This window comes from Ahaetulla prasina, chromosome 5, assembly GCF_028640845.1.
Source record: "Ahaetulla prasina isolate Xishuangbanna chromosome 5, ASM2864084v1, whole genome shotgun sequence".
NCBI lineage: Eukaryota > Metazoa > Chordata > Lepidosauria > Squamata > Colubridae > Ahaetulla > Ahaetulla prasina.
This window is the reverse complement of record NC_080543.1, coordinates 3,776,667-3,800,904: the sequence shown is the minus strand read 5'-3', so window position 1 is coordinate 3,800,904 and position 24,238 is coordinate 3,776,667. Positions and strand designations below refer to the sequence as shown.

Genomic DNA, 24,238 nt, shown 5'->3' with positions numbered 1-24,238 from the left:
CGAAGCCACACGGTCAGGAAATGAAGAAACAGCACGAAGAGAAGTCGGTGCATCGCCGCGTTTATCCAAAAAATAAAAAATAAAAAAGAATGAGTCACAACTACAGCTAAAAACCCTATTGCTTTCTTCCTATTTAAACAGCAATTTGAATTCTGTGTTTTTTATAAGGAGCCAAGGGCAGGAAAGATTTGTTTTTCACGTTGCTTTCATACTTTCTCTGTTCACGTCATGAAGTCACCTTAATAGGATAGGATAGGATAGGATAGGTTAGGATAGGATAGGATAGGATAGAATAGGATAGAATAAGAGTAGAGTAGAGTAGAGTAGAGTAGAATAGAAGAAAATAAAATAATGGAATTAGAAGAGAAGAGAAGAATGGAATTAGAATTAAGAGAAGAGAAGAGAAGAGAAGAATGGAATTAGAATTAGAATTAGAAGAGAAAAGAAGAGAAGAGAAGAATGGAATTCGAATAGAATAGAATAGAATAGAAGAAAAGAAAAGAAAAGAATGGAATTAGAAGAGAAGAAGAGAATTAGAAGAGAAGAAGAGAAGAGAAGAGAAGAGAAGAGAAGAGAAGAGAAGAATGGAAATAGAATAGAATAGAATAGAATAGAATAGAATAGAATAGAATAGAATAGAACAGAATAGAATAGAATAGAATTCTTTATTGGCCAAGTGTGATTGGACACACAAGAAATTTGTCTTTGGTGCATGTGCTCTCAGTGTACATAAAAGAAAAGATACCTTCATCAAGGTACAACACTTAATGACAGTCATAGGGTACACATTTAAAACTTAATTTAAACGCTTAGTCCGATTTATCTATTATTTGTTTAGATGTTTAGCTCCTGGCAGGATGGATAAAAATCGATGATATTTAAAAACAAAACAAAACAACATCGGATTTTTAAAAATTTAAATCAGATTTTTTTTTAATTTAAATCAGATATTTTTTTTTTGGTTTTTAATCAAATTTATTTTAATAAAATGCTTTTGGAGTAAAAAAAAAATCTATCTAAAGATAGTTTTCTATTTAAGATACGTTCATAATTTAGTTTATGCAGCACGAAATGGAGCTTATGTAGCATATGAGGCTGTATATTCTGCAATATTGGGCTGTCGGTGAGTCAACAGCGGGTCAGAGGAGCAGCCGCTGCGGGACAGAGGTCACTGTTGCTCTTTTAAAATGATGATTTAAATCGAGTTGATTTAAATCAAGCCTTTTTACCAGTGACTTAAATCATGATTTGAATCGTGATTTGATTTAAATCAAATCCACCCTGCCTCCTGCCTTTATTATTATTTTTACAAATAACTCAAGGCACTGAACGTTGAGAGATTGGATAACCATTTGTCTCAAGTGGTGTAGGGTTTCCTGCCTAAGCAGGGGGCTGGACTAGAAGACCTCTCAAGGTCCCTTCCAACTCTCTTATTCTATTCTAACATATCCAACACATCTTTCTCCTCCTATTTTTAGTTACAACGGCACTGAAAGTAGTGACTTACGGCCGTTTTTCCACACTTACGACCGTCGCAAACGTCCCCGTGGTCACATGATCAAAATTAGGATGCTTGACAACTAACTGACTCATATTTATGACCGTTGTAATATCCCGGGATCATGTGATCCGCCTTTTGGGACCTCCATTGAGGACCTGTATACTGCACGAATCAAGAAGAGGGCCGTGAAAATATTTGCAGATCCCTCGCATCCTGGACATAAACTGTTTCAACTCCTACCCTCAAAACGACGCTATAGAGCACTGCACACCAGAACAACTAGACACAAGAACAGTTTTTTCCCGAAGGCCATCACTCTGCTAAACAAATAATTCCCTCAACAGTGTCAGACTATTTACTGAATCTGCACTACTATTAAACTTCTCATCGTTCCCATCACCAATCTCTTTCCACTTATGACTGTATGACTGTAACCTTGTTGCTGGCAATCCTTATGATTTATATTGATATATTGACCATCATTTGTGTTGTAAATGTTGTACCTTGATGAAGGTATCTTTTCTTTTATGTACACTGAGAGCATATGCACCAAGACAAATTCCTTGTGTGTCCAATCACACTTGGCCAATAAAATTCTATTCTATTCTATTCTATTCTATTCTATTCTATTCTATTCTATTCTATTCTATTCTATTCTATTCTATTCTATGACCATCATTAAGTGTTGTACCTTGATGAAGGTATCTTTTCTTTTATGTACACTGAGAGCATCTGCACCAAGACAAATTCCTTGTGTGTCCAATCACACTTGGCCAATAAAATTCTATTCTATTCTATTCTATTCTATTCTATTCTATTCTATTCTATTCTATTCTATTCTATTCTGAAAAGGAAAAATCAACAGGGAAGCAAGATTCGCTTAACAACCGTGTTGCCAACGTAACCAATGCAACGATTCACTTAACAACGGTGGCAAGAAAAGTCGTAAGATGGGGGAGAGCTCATTTAACCAATGTTCCACTTAGCAACGTAAATTTGGGGCTCCACTGTGGTCGTAACTTGAGGACCACCTGTAGAAGGTTTGGGAGATTTTTTTAAAAAAAAACCCCATAAAAGACCGAACATTTTTGCCAATTTCAAAAATGCCCTGGCAGATGTCTCCCTCCACAGGAGCATTTTTTCAAGAAAAAAGAAGAAAAATATCCCAAGTCAGCAGGAATCTATACTTGTTATTATCTCTGAACTGGATAAATGCCAGCAAATGAAAGTCAGTCAGGCCTCAGAAAAAAGCAGATTGTCAAAGAGACAAGAAAAAAACTGGCTTCCCCATGATGTAAAGATAATAACAATAACAACAACAGAGTTGGAAGGGACCTTGGAGGCCTTCTAGTCCAACCCCCTGCCCAGGCAGGAAACCCTGCACCATCTCAGTCAGATGGTTAGCCAACATTTTCTTAAAAATTTCCAGCGTTGGAGCATTCACAACTTCTGCAGGCAAGTCGTTCCACTGATTAATTGTTCTGTCAGGAAATTTCTCCTTCGTTCTAAGTTGCTTCTTTCCTTGATCAGTTTCCACCCGTTGCTTCTTCTTCTACCCTCAGGTGGTTTGGAGAATAGCTTGACTCCCTCTTCTTTGGGGCAGCCCCTGAGATATTGGAAGACTGCTATCATGTCCTTCTTTTAATAATAATAACAACAGAGTTGGAAGGGACCTTGGAGGCCTTCTAGTCCAACCCCCTGCCCAGGCAGGAAATTCTACACCATCTCAGTCAGATGGTTATCCAACATTTCCTTAAAAATTTCCAGTGTTGGAGCATTCACAACTTCTGCAGGCAAGTCGTTCCACTGATTAATTGTTCTCACTGTCAGGAAATTTCTCCTTAGTTCTAAGTTGCTAAGAACTAAGGAGAAATTTCCTGACGGTTAGAACAATTAATGTCAGATGTCAGATCACAAGCCTTATTACAAAAAAAAAAAAAAAAGGGGGTGGGAATTGAAAGGAGGTAGAGAAAGAAAAAGAAAGGGGAAAAAAATGCAGAAACGCACGCATCGGCAAGACAACTCTACACACGCTGCACACATTGGGTGCGGCATTCCGGAAAAAACGTTTTGCGATACCAATGGATCCGACCGATGGTGGGGTTCACTTTTTGCTGCTACCGGTTCGCCACGCACGCACGCTCGCTTCGCGCGCTTCTTTGGCGCATGCGCCCGGCCTCAAAATCGTGCCTAAATAAGACATCATAGAGCCGGTGTGTGTGTGGGGGGGGGGGGGGAGGGGGGGGCCCACCTGCGATTTCTGCTACCGGTTTGCTTGAACCGGCTGAATCCCACCTCCGGATCTGACTCCAGTAAACTCATGGGGGGTGGAAAAATAGGATGGTTTCCAAGGATGGAAACCTTAAAAGGGAAAAAAGGAAGGTTGGGAAATTCTGGGGAAAAAAATGAGATTAAGTAAGGATCAAACCACCCAAAACCGAAGAGAAAGAAAAACAGAAGACATGAAATGAAACTCGCACGCCGTACGTCAAAAACATCTAAGAAACAGCACACAAATCATTATAATCTCATGGCATCGTTGTCGCATTCAAGCCCAATTAACCAACGCCGACAGTGTGAGCCACTAGTATATAAACCCTATTACTTTCTAGGCCTGATAATGTTCCCTAGTTGGGTAATAATCGTCGCGAGCTTAAAACACACTTATTTATCTGCGCGGGACTGGATTAGATTTTAAAGTTATGGGTTTTAAGGGGTTTTTATTATTTATACTATGTTAAATTTCGGGCAATAGAATAAGTTTTTTAATTGTTTTTTAATCTGTATTTATATGTATTTTAACTGCCTGTGAACCGCCCTGAGTCCTTAGGGAGATAGGGCGGTATATAAATTTGAAAAATAAATAAATAAATAAATAATAAAACGTCTGCAAGAAAATAACCCAGTTCAGAGAATACCATGCACCCCACATTTCAACTCTGAGCTACTGAACCCAAACAATTTTCATTGCTAAACGAAACAATTGTTAAGTGAGTCATGACCCACTTTTACAACCTTCCCCCCCCCATGGTTGTTAAACGGGTCACCGAAGTCGTTAAGTGAACCACGTTTGGTCATTAAGCGAATCTGGCTTCCTCCATTGATTTTGCATGTCGGAAACCAAAGGGAAGGTCGCAAATGCTGATCATATGACCTCCCCCCCGGGAGACCGCAACCCGTCATAAATATGAGTCAGTTGCCAAGCAACCAAATTTTGAGCACCAGAGTATGGGGATGCTGCAGTGGTGTGTGACACAAATCGTGTGTGTCCCCCCTCGGCTTTGTAATGTCACACGGTCACTGAACGAATGGTTCGAGGGCTACCTGCACACAGTTACAGAACGAGAGATATCATCCCATGGATAAATCCTGACACTTGCAAATTCTTTTTTTTTTTTAATGAATATTTTCCGGGGGTGGTGATGGTGCTAAAACCCTACAAACACTTGTGTTCTGTCCTCCCTCGCCTCCGTCCGAACGATGGCTTAATTAGCCGGCACTATCACTTCTGGCAGCAAAAGAGCTAGCGTCTGCCAAGAGCCCTCGGTTATTTTCCACGACGCTGGTGAGTCACAACCTTGAGCTCTAGTCAATCAGTGGATTTGCTTGTTACAAAGAGACACAGCAGCCCTTGCTGCCTTTTATATCCTGTGGGGTGTGGCTCCATGACTCAGCACTTCCTAGGCCTGCCCCACCCCTGCTTCTGTTGTTTCCGCCTCTCCTGCCTACAAAACCTAGGGTCCAGCCAGGCCTGACTGCCATCAGCTGGGTCTGGAGGCGTGGCCTGGGAGGGGGAAGAGTCAGGGGACGGAGGCCTCGTTATCTCCTCCACCTGGCCTGCCTCTGGCTCCTGGAGCTGAGCCAGGGAAGCTGGTGCTCCCGAGGCAAGTCCTGACGGCCCTTCCCCCTCACTTTCCAAGTCACTTTCTGACAGCAGGCCCGGCTGGGGGGGCGGGGGGGCGCAGACACAACAACTTGATAGATGACGAGGTTAGAGCAGGGAAGATAGGATAAAATTCAGACTTAAATGAAACGGTGGGGCTAATTATCTTGGGAACCTTTAGAAGGGGAGGTGGAATAACCTTCGCTTTACAAGAGGTCACAGACGGAGAAGAGAGAACTGGCGGCTCTCGTAAGATGCAACTCACTCGTTCTGCAATCTGAAGAGATCGCAACCAGGAGAGGAGGGGGGAGAAAAAAAACCCCCCAAAACCCGTGATTGCTTTTGAACGTAAATGAAAGGCCGGGAACTTCAGAGGCTGCGATGATGATTTATTCATGAAGACGGAAAGCTTAAACGCTAAGCGGAGGAGGAGGAGGAGGCTGGGGTAGCCGGCTGGGGACCAAGGTTAAGAATGCCCTGCAGGAAGCTCTACGGTGCCCGGAAAAATAAAGAGAGATATCTTGAACAAAAAATCTTAACGTTCAGACAGAGATGGGAAATGAGTCAACCACATAATAAAGCCCACAAAGAAGGATCCTGATTTTAAAAAAAATCATGAAGGTCTGAAATGGTGTGTAGGGTTTCCTGCCTAAGCAGGGGGTTGGACTAGAAGACCTCCAAGGTCCCTTCCAACTCTTGTTATTCTGTTCTGTTCTATTCTATTTTCTATTCTATTCTGTATTTCTATTCTGTATTTCTGTTCTGTTCTATATTCTATATTCTATGTTCTACATCGCCAAAAAGGCTTTAAGAGTTGTAAACTTAATCTTGCGTAGCTTCTTCTCCAGAAACACTACACTACTAACCAGAGCATAAAAAACATTTGCTAGACCAATTCTTGAATACAGCTCACCTGTCTGGAACCCACACTTCATTTCAGACATCAATACAATTGAGCATGTCCAGAAATATTTTACAAGAAGAGTTCTCCACTCCTCTGAATACAACAGAATACCTTATGCCACCAGACTTGAAATCCTGGGATTAGAAAACTTAGAACTCCGCCGCCTTCGATATGACCTGAGTTTAACTCATAGAATCATCTGTTGCAATGTCCTTCCTGTTAAAAACTACTTCAGCTTCAATCGCAACAATACACGAGCAAACAATAGATTTAAACTTAATGTTAACCGCTCCAATCTTGATTGCAGAAAATATGACAGAGTAACAGAGTTGTTAATGCCTGGAATGCACTACCTGACTCTGTGGTCTCTTCCCAAAATCCCGAAATCTTTAACCAAAAACTGTCTACTGTTGACCTCACCCCATTCCTAAGAGGTCTGTAAGGGGCGTGCATAAGAGCACAAAGTGGCTACTGTTCCTGTCCTATTGTTTCCTTTCATTATATCCAATTCGTATAGTTATTACATACTTATACCCATATATACTGTTGTGACAAATAAATAAATAAATAAATTCTATTTTCTATTCTGTATTTCTATTCTGTATTTCTGTTCTCTTCTATATTCTATGTTCTGTTCTGTTCTGTTCTGACCTGACCTGATCTATTCTGTATTTCTGTTCTGTTGTTCTGTTCCGTTCCGTTCCGTTCCCTTCTATTCTATGGGGTCTGGTTTACGACCACAGTTGAGCTCAAACATTCTGCTGCTAAGCGAGACAGTTAAGTTAGTTTTTGCCCCATTTTACGACCTTGCTGTCCAGAGATGTTAAGGGAATCGTTGCGGTTGTTAAGGGAGTAACCTGGTTGCTAAGTGAACCTGGCTTCCCCCATTGACTTTGCTGGTCAGAAGGTCACAAAAGGGGATCACCTGACCCCGGGACACTGCGACCGTCATAAATATGAGTCAGCTGCCAAATGTCTGAATTCCGATCACGTGACCAGGGGGAATGAAAAACGGTCACAAGCCAGTTTTTTCATCGCTGTTGTAATCCACGAACGGTCACTGAATGAACTGTTGTTTAAGTCGAGGACTAGCTTTTATTAAAATAAAGAACGCTCGCCATCCGTTCTCGTTTCCAAACACTGCATATCAAAACCCACATCCTGGGCATTAAATGACTAGAATTTCTAGATTTATGGATTTTTTTCCTCCCTCCATTTCTGCCCTGAATACGTATAGGACAGAAATAAAAATAACCATCTCGGGCCGAGGCTGATGGCATTTTTCTGCTGTAATTATTATTAATTTTTGTTTGTTCGTTTTTTTTCTTTTGAGGGGAAGGGAGGAGGAAGGAGAGTTAGTGCCTGTAAATTATTTAAGAGGCAAAGCAGGCTATCTAGGAAAAGTGACATTAAATTGATTTTTGGATCATCTTGCTTGATGGCATGAATAATTTAGGCCGCCCGTTTGGAAAGGGCTGCCTGGCGCGGGGCTTTTAAAAGCACTCCGTCTCCCCCTTCAAAAGAAGAAGAAAGTCCCAAGGAAGGGAGGCAGGAATATGGAGCCGTAATTTGAGCTCTATAAATAAACGCTGGTTTGCCAATTTCTGCAAGAGATCTAATGGTCAGGAGACCGAGCCTCCAAAGTAACAGCAAAAACATTTGAGTTCTTCTCCAAGGAGAGATGAACAGGAAGGGACCTTGTAGGTCATCTAGCCCAACCCCTGGTGGAAGCAGGAGACCTTACACTATTTCTGACAGATGGCTGTCCGGTCTCTTCTCGAAAGCTTGCAGTGATACAGATACAGAATAACAGAGTGGGAAGGGACCTTGTAGGTCATCTAGTCCAACCCCCTGCCTAGGCAGGAAACCCTACACTATTTCTGACAGAGCATTTGGTCACCCGCAAGATTGGACCGGAAAACCAATCTGTCCAGAATGGTTTAGGGTAGGGGTCTCCAACCTTGGCAACTTTAAGCCTGGGGGACTTCAACTCCCAGAATTCCCCAGCCAGCTTTGCTGGCTGGGGGATTCTGGGAGTTGAAGTCCTCCAGGCTTAAAGTTGCCAAGGTTGGAGACCTCTGGTCTAGGACGGAGGAATCAAACTCAGTGGTGAAATTCATTTTTTTTACTACCAGCTTTGTGGGTGGGGCTTGGTGGGTGTGGCAGGGGAAGGATATTGCAAAATCTCCATTCCCACCCCACTCCTGGGGCCAGCCAGAGGTGGCATTTGCCGGTTGACCAAATTGCTCAAAAATTCCCGCTACCGGTTCTCCAGAACCTGTCAGAACCTGCTGGATTTCACACCTGGTCAAACTCCATTTCATTGAGGGTCACATCAGTGCTGTGGTTGACCTGGTGGTGGTGGTGGTGGGAGTGGGCAACTGGTGGGTGTGGCCAGCTTGATGTCACTCCCCATTCTCCTGACGCAGATAGACTGGGCTGGCCCTGTGGGCCGAATCTGGCTCGTGAGCCTTGAGTTTGACACCCCTGGTCTAGGGTTCCTGTGTTGTGTCTGTGCCCTCCGAGCCGGGCCCCCTGCCAGAAAGTGACTTGGAAAGTGAGGGGGAAGGGCTATCAGGACTTATCTCTGGAGCACTGGCTTCCCTGGCTCAGCTCCAGGAGCCAGAAACAGGCCAGGTGGAGGAGATAACGAGGCCTCCATCCCCTGACTCTTTCCCCCCCCAGGCCATGCCTTCAGACCCAGCTGATAGCAATCAGGCCTGGCTGGATCCTAGGTTTCGTAGGCAGGAGAGGAGGGAACAACAGAAGCAGGGGTGGGGCAGGCCTAGGAAGTGCTGAGTCATGGAGCCACACCCCACAGGATATAAAAGCAGCGAGAGCTGCTATGCCTCTTCGTAACAGGCAAATCCACTGATTGACTAGAGCTGAAGTTTGTGACTCATCAGCATCGTGGAAAATAACGAGGGCTCTTGGCAGATGCTGGCTCTTTTGCCGCCAGAGCTGATAGTGCCGGCTAATTAAGCCATCAATCGGATGCAGGCGGAGGAGGACAGAACATCCTGCTTGGACAGAAGGTTGGACTAGAAGACCTCCAAAGTCCCTTCCCACTCTGTTCTTCTGTTAAAGAGCGATGCGTTAAGGAAATGAGGATTTGAGAACGTTGTCCATGAATGAATTAGGCCCAACAAAGAAAAGGACTAAAGGTGACATGATAGCAGTCTTCTAATATTTGAGGGGCTGCCCCAAAGAAGACGGGGTCCACCAGGGGTGAATTGCTACCTGTTCGGGGGGATTCGCCCGAACCGGTAGTGAAAATGCTACTTGTTCGCTGGAATCGGTAGTAAAATAATGCTTTAAAAAGTTAAAACAAAAAAGTTCCCGCGATTGCGCGACACAGCTGATCGTCTGCCTTTTTTTAAGGTTCTGACAATCAGCTGTGACAATCAACTCTGCCGCCTGATCCTCCGCATTTTTTTACTACCTATTAGCCAAACGGGTATTTTTGCGTAAAGTGTGATATAGTTTGTTTTTGAGCTCTCTGTGTGAGGTTCCTGCTTGTTGCAGGGGCTATTTTGTGTGAAGTCCAACTGCTTTTGCATTGTGTGAGAGTCAGTTGTGTAGCTTTTGTGTTATTTTTGTGTAAAGCGAGATAGCTGGTTTTCCCGGTCACATGCCCACAAGCCACGCCCACCTACCCATAAGCCATGCCCGCCTGCAAGCCACGCCCACCCACAAGCCACACCCGCCCACAAGCTATGCCCACCCACCCACATGCCCACAAGCCACACCCACCCACAAGCCACGCCCACCCACCCACATGCCACACCTACCCACATGCCCACCAAGCCACGCCTGCCCACCCACATGCCCACCAAGCCACGCCCGCCCACCCACATGCCCACCAAGCCACGCCCACCCAACCATATGCCCACCAAGCCACGCCCGCCCACCCACATGCCCACCAAGCCACGCTCGCAGAACTGGTAGGGAAAATTTTTGAATTTCACCACTGGGGTGAAGCTATTCTCCAAAGCCCCTGAAGGCAGGACAAGAAGCAACGGATGGAAACTCATCAAGGAGAGAAGCAACCTGGAACTAAGGAGAAACGTCCTAAGAGTGAGGACAATTGATCAGTGGAACAGCTTGTCACCAGAGGTTGTGGGTGCTTCAACACTGGAGGTTTCAAGAAGAGTGAGACATTTGTTAAGTGAGTTTTGCCTCGTTTTATGACTTATCTTGCCACCCTTGTTAAGCGAATCATGCAGTCGATAGGTTAGTAACCCAGTTGTTAAATGAAATCTGGTTTCCCCACTGACTTTGCTTGTCAGAAGGATCACGTGACCCCGGGACACTGTGACCGTCATAAATATGAATCAGTTGCCAAGCATCTTTTGATCACGTGACCATGGGGGGGGGAAACGTAACTGCAAAAGTCGTAGGTGTGAAAAACGGTCGTAAGTCACATTTTTCAATGCCGTTGTAACTTCAAACAGTGACTAAACAAGTTGTTGTTTAGTCAAGGACTAGTTGTATTCCACACTTGCTTACGACTTGTGTAAAAAAATAAATAAATCTTTCTGGCTTCCCTTCTGCCAGCTGAACTGTTATTTAGGGATAATTTCTACCGGCTGAGGACGGCTTTTATTCACATACGGTTAAACGCGATTGGCAATTAACTGGCCAAAATTATTATTTCGCTTCCTTGTGTTCCACCAACAGCTCCACAAAGGATCCGCGAATAGCTCTTTCTCTGGCTATTTTTAGGCAGCTGAATTTATTCTTCGATGGATTTTGGTGGGGGACAAACGGCGATAGTTTTTTTCCACATTCTCCAAACCAAACTCTGTAAAGCTGTGGGCATGCCGAGCGAGAGAAGCTGCTCTGAAGCCAGATGAAACCTAGGTGTTAAATCGGGCAGATGAGGACGAAAGACCTTCTTAGGGGAAGCCTCTGCTATTTTACGGAGTTGTGGTTTTTTTTTTTAAAGGACCTTAGGAATTCTGAACGGGAAGCCCATCCTCTTGGATGGGGTGGTGTTCAGTAAGAAATAAGGATTATTTTTTTTTTATTAATGCAACCATTATTTCTCATTGCTGGTTTGTCATACTTCATAAATAATATATACATATATATATATTTAAATTAGAAAGCAACCATTTGCACATTGCCAGCCGAGACTGTTTATCTATTAACCCAACAAGAAAAACACAGACTTCAGAGGATCATTAGAACTGCAGAAAAAACAATGGCTACCAACCTGCCTTCCATTGAGGACCTGTATACTGCACGAGTCAAAAAGAGGGCCGTGAAAATATTTACAGATCCCTCACATCCAGGACATAAACTGTTTCAACTCCTACCCTCAAAACGACGCTATAGAGCACTGCACACCAGAACAACTAGACACAAGAACAGATTTTTCCCCGAAGGCCATCACTCTGCTAAACAAATAATTCCATTAACGCTGTCAGACTATTCACTAAATCTGCACCACTATTAATTTTCTCATCGTTCCCATCAGCAACCTCTTTCCACTTATGACTGTAACTTTGTTGCCTGTATCCTTACGATTTATATTGATATTGATATTATTTCCTGATTGCTTATTTGTACCCTATGACTATCATTAAGTGTTGTACCTTATGATTCTTGATGAATGTATCTTTTCTTTTATGTACAATGAGAGCATATGCACCAAGACAAATTCCTTGTGTGTCCAATCACACTTGGCCAATAAAGAATTCTATTCTATTCTATTCTGTGCTGTTCTGTTCTGTTCTATTCTGTTCTATTCTGACTGTATGACTGTGACCTTGTTGCTTGCATCCTTACGATTTATATTGATATTGATTGTTTCCTGATTGCTTATTTGTAGCCTATGTCTATTATGAAGTGTTGTACCTTAGAATTCTTGATGAAGGTATCTTTTCTTTTATGTACACTGAGAGCTTATGCACCAAGACAAATTCCTTGTGTGTCCAATCACACTTGGCCAATAAAAAATTCTATTCTATTCTATTCTATTCTATTCTATTCTATTCTATTCTATTCTATTCTATTCTATCTATCTATCTATCTATCTATCTATCTATCTATCTATCTATCTATCTATCTATCTACTCACCTAATCTATCCATCCCTCTGTCTCTGTCTGTCTCTCTTTCTGTCTGTCTGTCTGTCTGTCTACCTAGACTTACTTACTTACTTACTTTCTCTCTCTCTCTCTTTCTTTTTCCCCTCTTTCTTTCTTTCCTTCCTTCCTTTCTATCCACCCACCCATCCATCCATCCAATTTCTATAAGGCTGCTTGCCTCTATGGCAAACCTGGGCAGCAGACAACACTAGAAATAGCACAGAAAAAAAGCAAAGTAAAAAAAAAACACATATCAGTCAAAAAAAAACACAGTCAAAAATCAGATTTTTGTTAAGTCCACCCTACAGAAGAATCTCTATTCAGGACTATAAAATTAATCAGGAGTACTTTTTTCTAGTGATGTTCAATTATTTCTTAAGGTGATATAAGTCTTGTTTTATAAATTCAATTAATTAGTCAAACCATGAAGTCATGAACTTCAAAGGTTACGACAATTGTGAATTCTGTTTATTGATAATTTATTTCCCACCCTCAATTCTTTTCCATTCCTTCCTCATTTTTGTTGTTGTTGTTGTTGCTGATATAGTCATTTAGTCATTGGTATAACACAGACCCTCTATGTCAGGGGTCTCCAACCTTGGCCACTTGAAGACTTGTGGACTTCAACTCCCAGAGTTCCTCAGCCAGCTTTGCTAGTTGAGGAACTCTGGGAGTTGAAGTCCACAAGTCTTAAAGGGACCAAGGTTGAAGACCCCTGCCCTAGAGCAAAGCTGGCTGAGGAACTCTGGGAGTTGAAGTCCACAAGTCTTAAAGGGACCAAGGTTGAAGACCCCTGCCCTAGAGCAAAGCTGGCTGAGGAACTCTGGGAGTTGAAGTCCACAAGTCTTAAAGGGACCAAGGTTGAGACCCCTGCCCTAGAGCAAAGCTGGCTGAGGAACTCTGGGAGTTGAAGTCCACAAGTCTTAAAGGGACCAAGGTTGAAGACCCCTGCCCTAGAGCAAAGCTGGCTGAGGAACTCTGGGAGTTGAAGTCCACAAGTCTTAAAGGGGCCAAGGTTGAAGACCCCTGCCCTAGAGCAAAGCTGGCTGAGGAACTCTGGGAGTTGAAGTCCACAAGTCTTAAAGGGACCAAGGTTGAAGACCCCTGCCCTAGAGCAAAGCTGGCTGAGGAACTCTGGGAGTTGAAGTCCACAAGTCTTCAAGTGGCCAAGGTTGGAGACCCCTGCTCTATGTTTAGGGAATGCAAATTATGGATTTTAGCACTATGTCATCTATATTTAGCTGAAACCACATACAGGAAGTCCTTCACTTACAACCATTTGTTTAGTGACTGTTCAAAGTTATAACGGCACTGAAAAAAAGTGACTTATGACCGTTTTTCACACTTACGACCATTGCAGCATCCCCATGGTCACATATGATCAAAATTCGGATGGTTGGCAAGTAACTTTTATTCATGACAGTCCCAAGGTCATTTGTGACCTTCTGACATGGAAATTCAATAGTGGAAGCCAGAGTTACTTCAGTATCGTTGTTACTAACTTAACAACTGCAGCGAGTCCCTTCACAACCGTGGTAAGGCAGCTCGTAAAGTGAGGCAAAACTCACTTAACAACTGTCTCGCTTAGCAACAAAAACTTGAAGCTCAATTGTGGTCGTAAGTCGAGGACTACCTGTAATATATTTTTTTTTAAAAGGGTTAAATACCTTTAGATTATTTCACACACTGAACTTTAGATCCAGAATCCTTCTCTTTATGGGGAAGAAGGATATGAGATCTTGGAGCAATTAAAACTTATATAATTATGGTTAAAATTACAGGCCATCGTTAAGAGAATCGAACAACACAGGGGGAAAAAACACAGCGGGTTCAATTAAATCTGCCTTTAATCATTAATCATTACCTTGATAATGTTTACCAAGTCTGTTTGATAGTAGCGATCTTGGTGTGCGTTGGCAGCTGCTAAGGTGAGAAGATACTCATTCCTTGCATGAGTAGCTTTAGAGTTACATTCAGACCGGCGTGCTTTTAACTGGATAAGTAAAACAGAATTAGGTAAGAAATTGTAACAATATACAATAGGGGCCAAAATTGTGGAAACCTTTTGGGAAAGGTGTATTTTTGAGGTTTGATGGCTAATAACACCACGTTGTTGTTGTTTTTTGCTTTTTTTTTTTGGAGTCAAGATAATCCTATTCCACTGCTGGAATGGCCTGGGAATAGCACAGATCTTCATTCAATGGAAAATCTATGGAGGTGACTAAAGAAACTGGTTAGTCAGAAGCGACCCAGCAATAAAACCCAGTTAACAGAAGCCATCATTCAATCTTGGTTTCACATTAGAACAGCTGCAGAACTCAAAGACTTGGTTCACTCCATGGGAAGATGTTGTAAGGCCGTCATTCATGCAAAAGGTTAACCAACTAAGGATTAACTGACATCGGTGATAATTTTTGCATATCTCGTTTTTTTCTATGGTGTTCATTTTTGCATATCTCGTTTTTTCTACATTTCACTTTTCTTCTTTATGCTGTAACTGCTGTTCTAATAGCAAATCCTTCATAAAAGTTATTGCATGACATTCTTGATCAAATTGTCTTTCCATTGATATATAATTTTATGTTACTACTCCCCCCAAAAAAGTGGTGTTATTAGCTAGTTTTAGAAAATACACTTTTCCCAAAAGGTTTCCACAATTTTGGCCACTACTGTAGATAATGAAGATTGCAAAGCAATTATTTTAATAAGAAGCGGATAGCTCGCAAATGACTACTTCTTTCCAGAAAGCTGCTTAAATGTGCAAGGAGGCTAAATAATAGACACAGCAGTTTAGAATTACAACAACTACAACACGTTTTGTGCAGGTAGTCCTCGACCTATGGCCACAATGGAGCCCAAAATTTCTATTGTTAAGTGAGACATTTGTTATGCGAGCCATTTTACGACCTTTGAGACGTTTGTTATGTGAGCCCATTTTACGACCTTTGAGACGTTTGTTATGTGAGCCATTTTACGACCTTTCTTGCCACAGTTGTTAAGTAAATCATTGCAGCTGGTAAGCCAGTAACACGGCCGTTAAGTGAATCTGGCTCCCCCTTTGACTTCGTTTGTCAGAAGGTCGCAAAAGGGGATCCAGTGCTCTTGGGACACAGCAACGGTCGTAAGTATGAACCAGTTGCCAAATATCTGAAATTTTCATCAGGTGACCACAGGGATACTGCAACGGTCATAAGTGTGAAAAACGTCACATTTTTCTGTGCCGTTGTGACTTTGAACGGTCACTAAGCGAACTGTTGTAGGTTGAGGACTACCTGTGAGGTAGAAAGTTGTTTTAGAGTTTCGATAACGAAAAACGACGCCTTGTGCGTTTGTGTCTCTACTGCCAGACATTACACAGCTCTAAAATTGTAACGCGCAACTTATTTTCGACACTTACTTTTACACTTGCTTTCTGTAAGCTTATCCTCGATTGGAAAAGGCTAAGTTTTGACCTGCGAACAAACAAGCCACAGAAAAATAAAATTATTTCTGGTCAACAGGCCCAGGAAATCGGTACAACAGACGGCTTTATTTAGAAAGTGACGTGTTGTTATTATTATTATTTTTTTTCTCTTTCAAAACTTGAGATTGGATGGAGAAATACCAGAACATTCTATGTTGGTGATGGCTAACTTTTTTTGCCGTCGTGTGCCGAAAGTGGTGGTGTCACACACCTGCCTACACCCATAATTCAATGTGCCCCCCGCCTCCCCGCCCGCATGCACACACACACATCCTGCGCTCCACACGCTTTTGGCACTCGATGGCCCGGTAGACCCGTTTTCATCCTCCCCAGGCTCCAGAGACTTTCTAGGAGCCTGGAGAGGGCAAAAGCAGCCTCCCCCCACCCGGAGGCCCTCCGGAGGCTGGAAACAGCTTGTGCGTGCATGGGCACTGGAGCTGAGCTAGGGCAACGCTCGTGTGCCCACCTGTGGCACTCGTGCCAAAGGCTTGCCATCCCGGTTCAATGTTGTGGCCTCTTGGCCACAGGCCCCTCCAGCAGCCGACTCAGAGGAGGAAGAGGGGGGGGGGGCGTTGGAGTCAGGGTCAGCATCAAGACAACCTTAGAGCTCCAAGGGGGAAGAGGGAATGGAGCTGGCAGAGAGAGAGAGAGAGAGAGAGAGAGAGAGAGAGAGAGAGAGAGAGAGACATGGAGGGGGAGCCTGGGCCGTCCGTCAGTCCTCAGATGGAGAGTCAACAGCCCCCCAGGTTTGGAGGTGGCTGATGAGGAAGAGGAGGAACAGCTGGGTCCAGTGCCTGACGCGCTGATGTGCAGAAGGCAGAGGAGAGGAGAGCAGTGGAAATCTATGGGCTGGTCCTTGGGACGGAAGAGCCACTGCTGCTAGCAAAGCCCCACCCTGGCTCTGGGGATACAAGGCAGGGGGCGGAGATGAATAGATGGGACAGACAACTATTCATCTCCCGGATGGACAGACTTGTTAGCCTGCCTTGAGAGAAACTTTTTCCTGGGGCTGCTGGCGCTCCTCATAAAAGAATCTTTTGAGTTCACTTCAGAGGGTTTGTTATGTGAGCCATTTTACGACCTTTGAGACGTTTGTTATGTGAGCCCATTTTACGACCTTTGAGACGTTTGTTATGTGAGCCATTTTACGACCTTTCTTGCCACAGTTGTTAAGTAAATCATTGCAGCTGGTAAGCCAGTAACACGGCCGTTAAGTGAATCTGGCTCCCCCTTTGACTTCGTTTGTCAGAAGGTCGCAAAAGGGATCCAGTGCTCTGGGACACAGCAACGGTCGTAAGTATGAACCAGTTGCCAAATATCTGAAATTTTCATCAGGTGACCACAGGGATACTGCAACGGTCATAAGTGTGAAAAACGTCACATTTTTCTGTGCCGTTGTGACTTTGAACGGTCACTAAGCGAACTGTTGTAGGTTGAGGACTACCTGTGAGGTAGAAAGTTGTTTTAGAGTTTCGATAACGAAAAACGACGCCTTGTGCGTTTGTGTCTCTACTGCCAGACATTACACAGCTCTAAAATTGTAACGCGCAACTTATTTTCGACACTTACTTTTACACTTGCTTTCTGTAAGCTTATCCTCGATTGGAAAAGGCTAAGTTTCGACCTGCGAACAAACAAGCCACAGAAAAATAAAATTATTTCTGGTCAACAGGCCCAGAAAATCTGTACAACAGACAGCTTTATTTAGAAAGTGACGTATTGTTATTATTATTATTTTTTTTTCTCTTTCAAAATTTGAGATTGAACGGAGAAATACCAGAACATTCTATGTTGGTGATGGCCGAAGTGGTGGTGTCACACACCTGCCTACACCCATAATTCAATGCGCCCAGCCCCCCCCCGCCCCCCCCGCGCTTGCATACACACACACACACATCCTGCGCTCCACACGCTTTTGGCACTTGATGGCCCGGTGGGCCCGGTAGGCCCGTTTTCGTCCTCCCCAGGCTCCAGAGACTTTCTAGGAGCCTGGGCAGGGCAAAAGCAGCCTCCCCCCCGCCCGAGGCCCTCCGGAGGCTGGAAACAGCTTGTGCGTGCATGGGCGCTGGAGCTGAGCTAGGGCAACGCTCGTGTGCCCACCTGTGGCACTCGTGCCAAAGGCTTGCCGCCCCGGTTCAATGTTGTGGCCTCTTGGCCACGGGCCCCTCCAGCAGACGACTCAGAGGAGGAGGAGGGGGGGGGCATTGGAGTCAGGGTCAGCATCAAGACAACCTTAGAGCTCCAAGGGGGAAGAGGGAATGGAGCTGGCAGAGAGAGAGAGAGAGAGAGAGAGAGAGAGAGAGAGAGAGAGAGAGAGAGAGAGGTGGGGCCTGGGCTGTCCGTCAGCCCTCAAGTGGAGAGTCAACCGCCCCCCAGGTCTGGAGGTGGCTGATGAGGAAGAGGAGGAACAGCTGGGTCCAGTGCCTGACGCGCTGATGTGCAGAAGAGAGGAGAGCAGTGGAAATCTATGGGCCGGTCCTTGGGACGGAAGAGCCACTGCTGCTAGCAAAGCCCCACCCTGGCTCTGGGGATACAAGGCAGGGGACGGAGATGAATAGATGGGACAGACAACTATTCATCTCCCGGACGGACGGACTTGTTAGCCTGCGTTGAGAGAAACTTTTTCCTGGGGCTGCTGGCGCTCCTCATAAAGGAATCTTTTGAGTTCACTTCAGAGGGTTTGTCGTGTTTGGGGAGCTGGGCGAGAACATTTTAATTGTTACGGCAAAGAGCCGCACGGAGTTACTTAAGGGAATTTCCACGCAGAATTTGGAGGCCGCGAGAACTTACTTGGCCTCAATGTCGGCTTTTTCCCGGACAGCTTGGGCCATCTGCTCCGTTTCGAAATATTTCTTCTTCCCCTTCGCTAAATCTTTGACCGTCTCCTGAAGTTCAGCCTGGATCCTGATCAACTGGTCCACGCACTAAATAACAAAAACAAAACAAAACCACAAACCACGTCACTTCTCGCCTGGACTACTGCAATGCTCTCTACATGGGGCTCCCCTTGAAGAGTACCCGGAGGCTTCAGTTGGTCCAGAATGCGGCTGCGCGGGTGATAGAGGGAACCACTCGTGGCTCCCTTGTGACACCACTCCTGCGCAGACTGCACTGGCTACCTGTGGTCTTCCGGGTGCACTTCAAGGTGCTCGTTACCACCTTTAAAGCGCTCCATGGCTTAGGACCGGGATACTTACGGGATCGCCTTCTGCCACCATTTGTCTCCCACCGACCTGTGCGCTCCCACAGAGAGGGTCTCCTCAGGGTGCCGTCTGCCAAACAATGTCGGCTGGCGACCCTCAGGGGGAGGGCCTTCTCTGTGGGGGCTCCTTCCCTCTGGAACAAACTTCCCCCAGGACTTCGTCAACTCCCTGATCTCCGGACCTTTCGCCGCGAGCTGAAGACCTATCTATTCTTCCGCGCTGGACTGGCATAAATTTTTATTATTTGTATTTTAATTGGGGTTTTATGGTTTTATTTTAATTATGGGCCAAATTTAATAAGTTTTTTTATCATTGCTTTTATTGTATTGTATTTATTTATTGTCGATTTTACTTGGCTGTGAACCGCCCTGAGTCCTTCGGGAGAAGGGCGGTATACAAATTAAATTATTATTATTATTATTATAAACAGGGGGGAAAAATTGGTCTTTCATAAAAGTAGGATCTGCCATTAAGAGCTGGATTTATACAGTTAAGGCCTTGATTTACAACCCACAATTGACCCCAAAATTTCCGTCGCTAAGCCAGATAGCTGTTAAGTGGGTTTTCGACCCCATTTTGCCGACCTTCCTGGCCACGGTTGTTAAGTGAATCTGGCTTCCCTACTGAGTTTGTCGGTCAGAAAATTCGCAAAAGGGGATCACGTGACCCCGGGACACTGCGACTGTCATCAATATGCGTCAAGTTGCCCAGCATCTGAATTTTGACCACGTGACCACGGGGGGATGTCGTATGGCCGTAAGTGTGAAAAACGGTCATAAGTCATATTTTTTCAGTGCTGTTATAACTTTGAACGGTCACTAAATGAACTGTTGTAAGTCGTGGACTACAGTATTTGTACTCTAAACGACCCATCCACACAAAAACACACATGCACACTTTTGCTTATAGTAATATAAATAGGATTATCCTGAAGACAGGTATTTCCAGGGGAGGGACCGCGTTCAAATTCTGCAATGACGGCCATCTTGCAATCTGGATTTCCCTCCCGCTGCCCGACAGAGAGCTGGGTCTGAGTTGATGCAACATCAGCCTTCTGGAAATTTCTGTGGAGTACGGACCCAGGCCTACACAGTTTCCAAAAATGCTGTTGGTTTTTTTTATTAGTCCTCTAGGACTGTAAAAATCTTGTTCACCTTTCTGAAGATTCTGCAAATCTAACCCAGACACGTAAAATTAAAATGCAAGAGCCCAGGATAAAATAATTTTGAATAATGTTAGCGTTAGAATAGAATAGAATCGAATCGAATCGAATCGAATTTTTTATTGGCCAAGTGTGATGGGACACACAAGGAATTTGTCTTGGTGCATATGCTCTCAGTGTACATAAAAGAAAAGATACCTTCATCAAGGTACAATACTTAATTATAGTCATAGAATAGAATAGAATAGAATTTTATTGGCCAAGTGTGATTGGACACACAAGGAATTTGTCTTGGTGCAGATGCTCTCAGTGTACATAAAAGAAAAGATACGTTCATCAAGATACAACATTTACAACACAAATGATGGTCAATATATCAATATAAATCATAAGGATTGCCAGCAACAAGTTATAGTCATACAGTCATAAGTGGAAAGAGATTGGTGATGGGAACGATGAGAAGATTAATAGTAGTGCAGATTCAGTAAATAGTTTGACAGTGTTGAGGGAATTATTTGTTTAGCAGAGTGATGGCCTTCGGGAAAAAACTGTTCTTGTGTCTAGTTGTTCTGGTGTGCAGTGCTCTATAGCGTCGTTTTGAGGGTAGGAGTTGAAACAGTTTATGTCCAGGATGCGAGGGGTCTGTAAATATTTTCACGGCCAGATCAAGAAAGGTAAAATCTTATATTAAAACCGAGCTAAGATGTGTAGCAGAAGGTCAACCAGTCAAAGGTGGAAGAGTGAAGCTCTTCTTAAAATCGCTGAGAAATAATTCCTGTTGCTTTCTTTTCCTAGCACTGTGTTGTGCTCCTTGAGTAAGGACATGCTAAGCTGTGTCATCTTTTAAAATGCAAATATTTGCAAAAGATGATTAGACTTGATGTAATATTTTCCTTGGGGCCACAGAAACAAGAAGCTACCTGACTTGCTGTCAACTGTGTTGATTCCACAACAATTCCACAAAAGGGGAATTTTTGTGCCTAAGTTAGCAGGGAAGGTCCAAGAAAGCAGTGGGCCACCTCTGATTTTCTGTTGGTGAAATTTATAATCCTCTTTCGCCATTTTTAAGACCTGCGGGCTTCAACTCCCAGAATTCCCTAGCCAGCATTGAATTCTGGGAGTCGAAGTCCTCGCGTCTTGAAGCTGCCGAGGGTGAAAAATATCGCTCTAAAAAGAACCTTTTCACCCACTGCATCATTTCTACAATAACAATAATAAAAAGCCATTTCTCCCCCTTGCTTAGCCACAAGGATCCCTCTGTACTGGTTTTCTGGCCCGCTGCCTGGGAGTCCGTTTGCAGGGCCGAGCTCCGTTTCCGCTGCACCCTTAAAATCTTGGATAATTCCACGAATGTTTTTGGAAGGCGCCGCGCCTAATATTCAAAGCCAATCCAAGCATCATTTGGAAAATTTCAAAGCCACCTCCGAAGACGCGTATTTTTTTTCCCACATTCTTGCAACCATCACGGGGGCGGAATTTAATTTCGTTTGCAAAGATAGTTCTTTTGCTGCCTTGCTGATAGCACACAGTGCGCCAGTTGCTGGAGCAAAATATATGCCATATGTCTGATGATACAGGAAGGAAGGAAGGAAGGAAGGAAGGAAGGAAGGAAGGAAGGGAGGAAGGAAAGAAGGAAGGAAAAGGAAGGGAGGGAGGGAGGGAAGGGAAAGGAAAGGAAAGGAAAGGAAAGGAAGGAAGGAAGAAAGAAAAAGAAAATCATAGAGAAGGAAGGAAGGAAGGAAGGAAGGAAGGAAGGAAGGAAGGAAGGGAAAGAAAAAAATGAAGGGAAGGGAGGGAGGGGAGGAAAGGAAGGAAAGGAAAGGAAGGAAGGAAGGGGAGGGGGAAGGGAAAGGAAAGGAAAGAAGGAAGAAGGAAGGAAGGAAGGGAGGAGGAAGGAAAGGAAGGAAGAAGGAAGGAAGGGAAGGAAGGAAGGAAGGGAGGAGGAAGGAAGGAAGGAAGGAAGGAAGGAAGGAAGGAAGGGAAAGAAAAAAATGAAGGGAAGGGAGGGAGGGGAGGGGAAAGGGAAGGGAAGGAAGGAAGGAATCTTTCAGAAAAGAATCTGTTCATCTATTTATGCAAGGAATACTATTATGGATGGTTGGGATTTCATTCATCAGTTACCTGGTCTCTCTCTTTTTTGGCCTAATAAAATTTCCCAAACAAATCAAAAATTCCAGCAAAATATAATATAAGAGCCAGGTTTGGTCTAGTGGTTAAGGCACCAGGCTAGATGCCAGGAGAGAGTGAATTCTAGTCCTGCCTTAGGCATGGAAGCCGGCTGGGTAACTCTGAGTCAATCACCAGGAGACTGTGAGTTCTAGTCCTGCCTCAAACAGAAACCTTTTTCTTGTTTTCTGGTTCCTAGCACGTGGTATTCAAAAGAACAATGCGTAGGGACCAGTTGAGGACCATCTCTAACAGAATGGGCAAAACCAAAGAATGAATGACTAAATAAGCGGGAAGAAGGAATGAGGATAGATGGTGCAAACCACCACGTATGACACACACACACACAATCAGGAAAAGAAGACAGCACAATAGCCGAAGCGCAACACTTCGTTGTCACTCGTGCAAGAGTAAAGAATGCCAGGAAAAGTTCTGCCGTAAAATGCCCCCCTGCATAAAAATGCAATCTCGGGTCTCAAGTCCCAATGGAAGGAGGCAAAGCTCGGAATGTACCTTTTTCAGCTGCTGTTCTTTAAAGCCCTTCACTGCCCTGGCAGGCTCCGAAATGAGATTTTTATAGTTCTCGCAGATATTGATCCTGGACTGGGCGACTTGCACTGTGCTTTCGAGAAATGATTTCCACACAGGGTAGAGGCTCCTGCAAGGCAGACATAAATAACAGGACAACAGAGTTGGAAGGGAGATTGGAGATCTTCTAATCCAACGCCAGATCAATGGGGGAAGGGAGGGAGGGGAGGGAAGAAGGAAGGAATGCATGAATGAAAGAATGGAGGGAGGGAGGAAGGAAAGAAAAGAAGGAGGGAAGAACGGGAGGGAAGAAAGAGGGAGGGAGGGAATGAATGAAAGAATGGAGGGAGGGAGGAAGGAAAGAAAAGAAGGAGGAGGAATGAATGAAAGAATGGAGGAGGAGGAAGGAAAGAAAGAAGGAGGGAAGAACGGAGGAAGAAAAGAGGGAGGGAGGGAGGAAGAAGGAGGAATGAATGAATGAAAGAATGGAGGAGGGAGGAGGAAGGAAGGAAAGAAAAGAGGGAAGGAGGAGGAAGGAAGGAAGAGGAAGGAAGAAGGAGGAATGAATGAATGAATGAAAGGAGGGAGGGAGGAGGCAAGAAAAGAGGTGGGAGGGAAGAAGGAGGAATGAATGAATGAAGGTGAGAGGGAGGGAGGAGGAAGAAAGAAAAGAGGAGGAGGAGGGAAGAAGGAGGAATGAATGAAAGAATGGAGGGAGGAAGGAAGAAAGAAAAGAGGAGGAGGAAGACGAAGAGGAGGAAGAGGAGGAGGAGGAGGAGGGAAAGGAGGAAGAGGAGGAGGCGGAGGAGGAGGAGGACGGCGGCTGTGGAGTCCTTGATGTTTTCTGAGCTTGGTGGTTTTCTTGCAGACGTTTCATGACCCAACTAGGGAACATCATCGGTGCTAGAAGGGAGTGGGGATTCCTGGGAGGAGGAGGGGGAGGAGGAGGAGGAGGAGGAGGAGGAGGAGGAGGAGGAGGAGGAGGAGGAGGAGGAGGAGGAGGAGGAGGAGGAAGAGGGGGGCTGTGGGGTCCTTGGTGCTCTGAGCTTGGTGGTTTTGTTGCACACGTTTCATGACCCGACTAGGGAACATCATCAGCAGTAGGTAAATTTTGGAAATTTTGCTCCCAATTGTTATGGTAAGTTGAGGACCATCTCTAACAGAATGGGCAAAACCAAAGAATGAATGACTAAATAAGCGGGAAGAAGGAATGAGGACAGATGGTGCAAACCACCACGTATGACACACACACACACAATCAGGAAAAGAAGACAGCACAATAGCCGAAGCGCAACACTTCGTTGTCACTCGTGCAAGAGTAAAGAATGCCAGGG

General features: G+C 44.4%; 1 protein-coding gene across 1 annotated transcript in view; it reads right to left on the bottom strand.

The window, feature by feature from the left end:
• Window positions 1-24,238, bottom strand: part of FCHSD2 (FCH and double SH3 domains 2) — a 212,883-nt gene that overhangs the window by 79,149 nt on the left and 109,496 nt on the right. The window contains exons 5-7 of the mRNA XM_058185398.1: window positions 18,636-18,769; window positions 17,415-17,469; window positions 14,247-14,375 (exon numbers count right to left, since the gene is read on the bottom strand). Of these exons, the coding sequence (XP_058041381.1) occupies window positions 14,247-14,375; window positions 17,415-17,469; window positions 18,636-18,769 (318 nt within the window). The remainder of the gene's footprint in view (window positions 1-14,246; window positions 14,376-17,414; window positions 17,470-18,635; window positions 18,770-24,238) is intronic.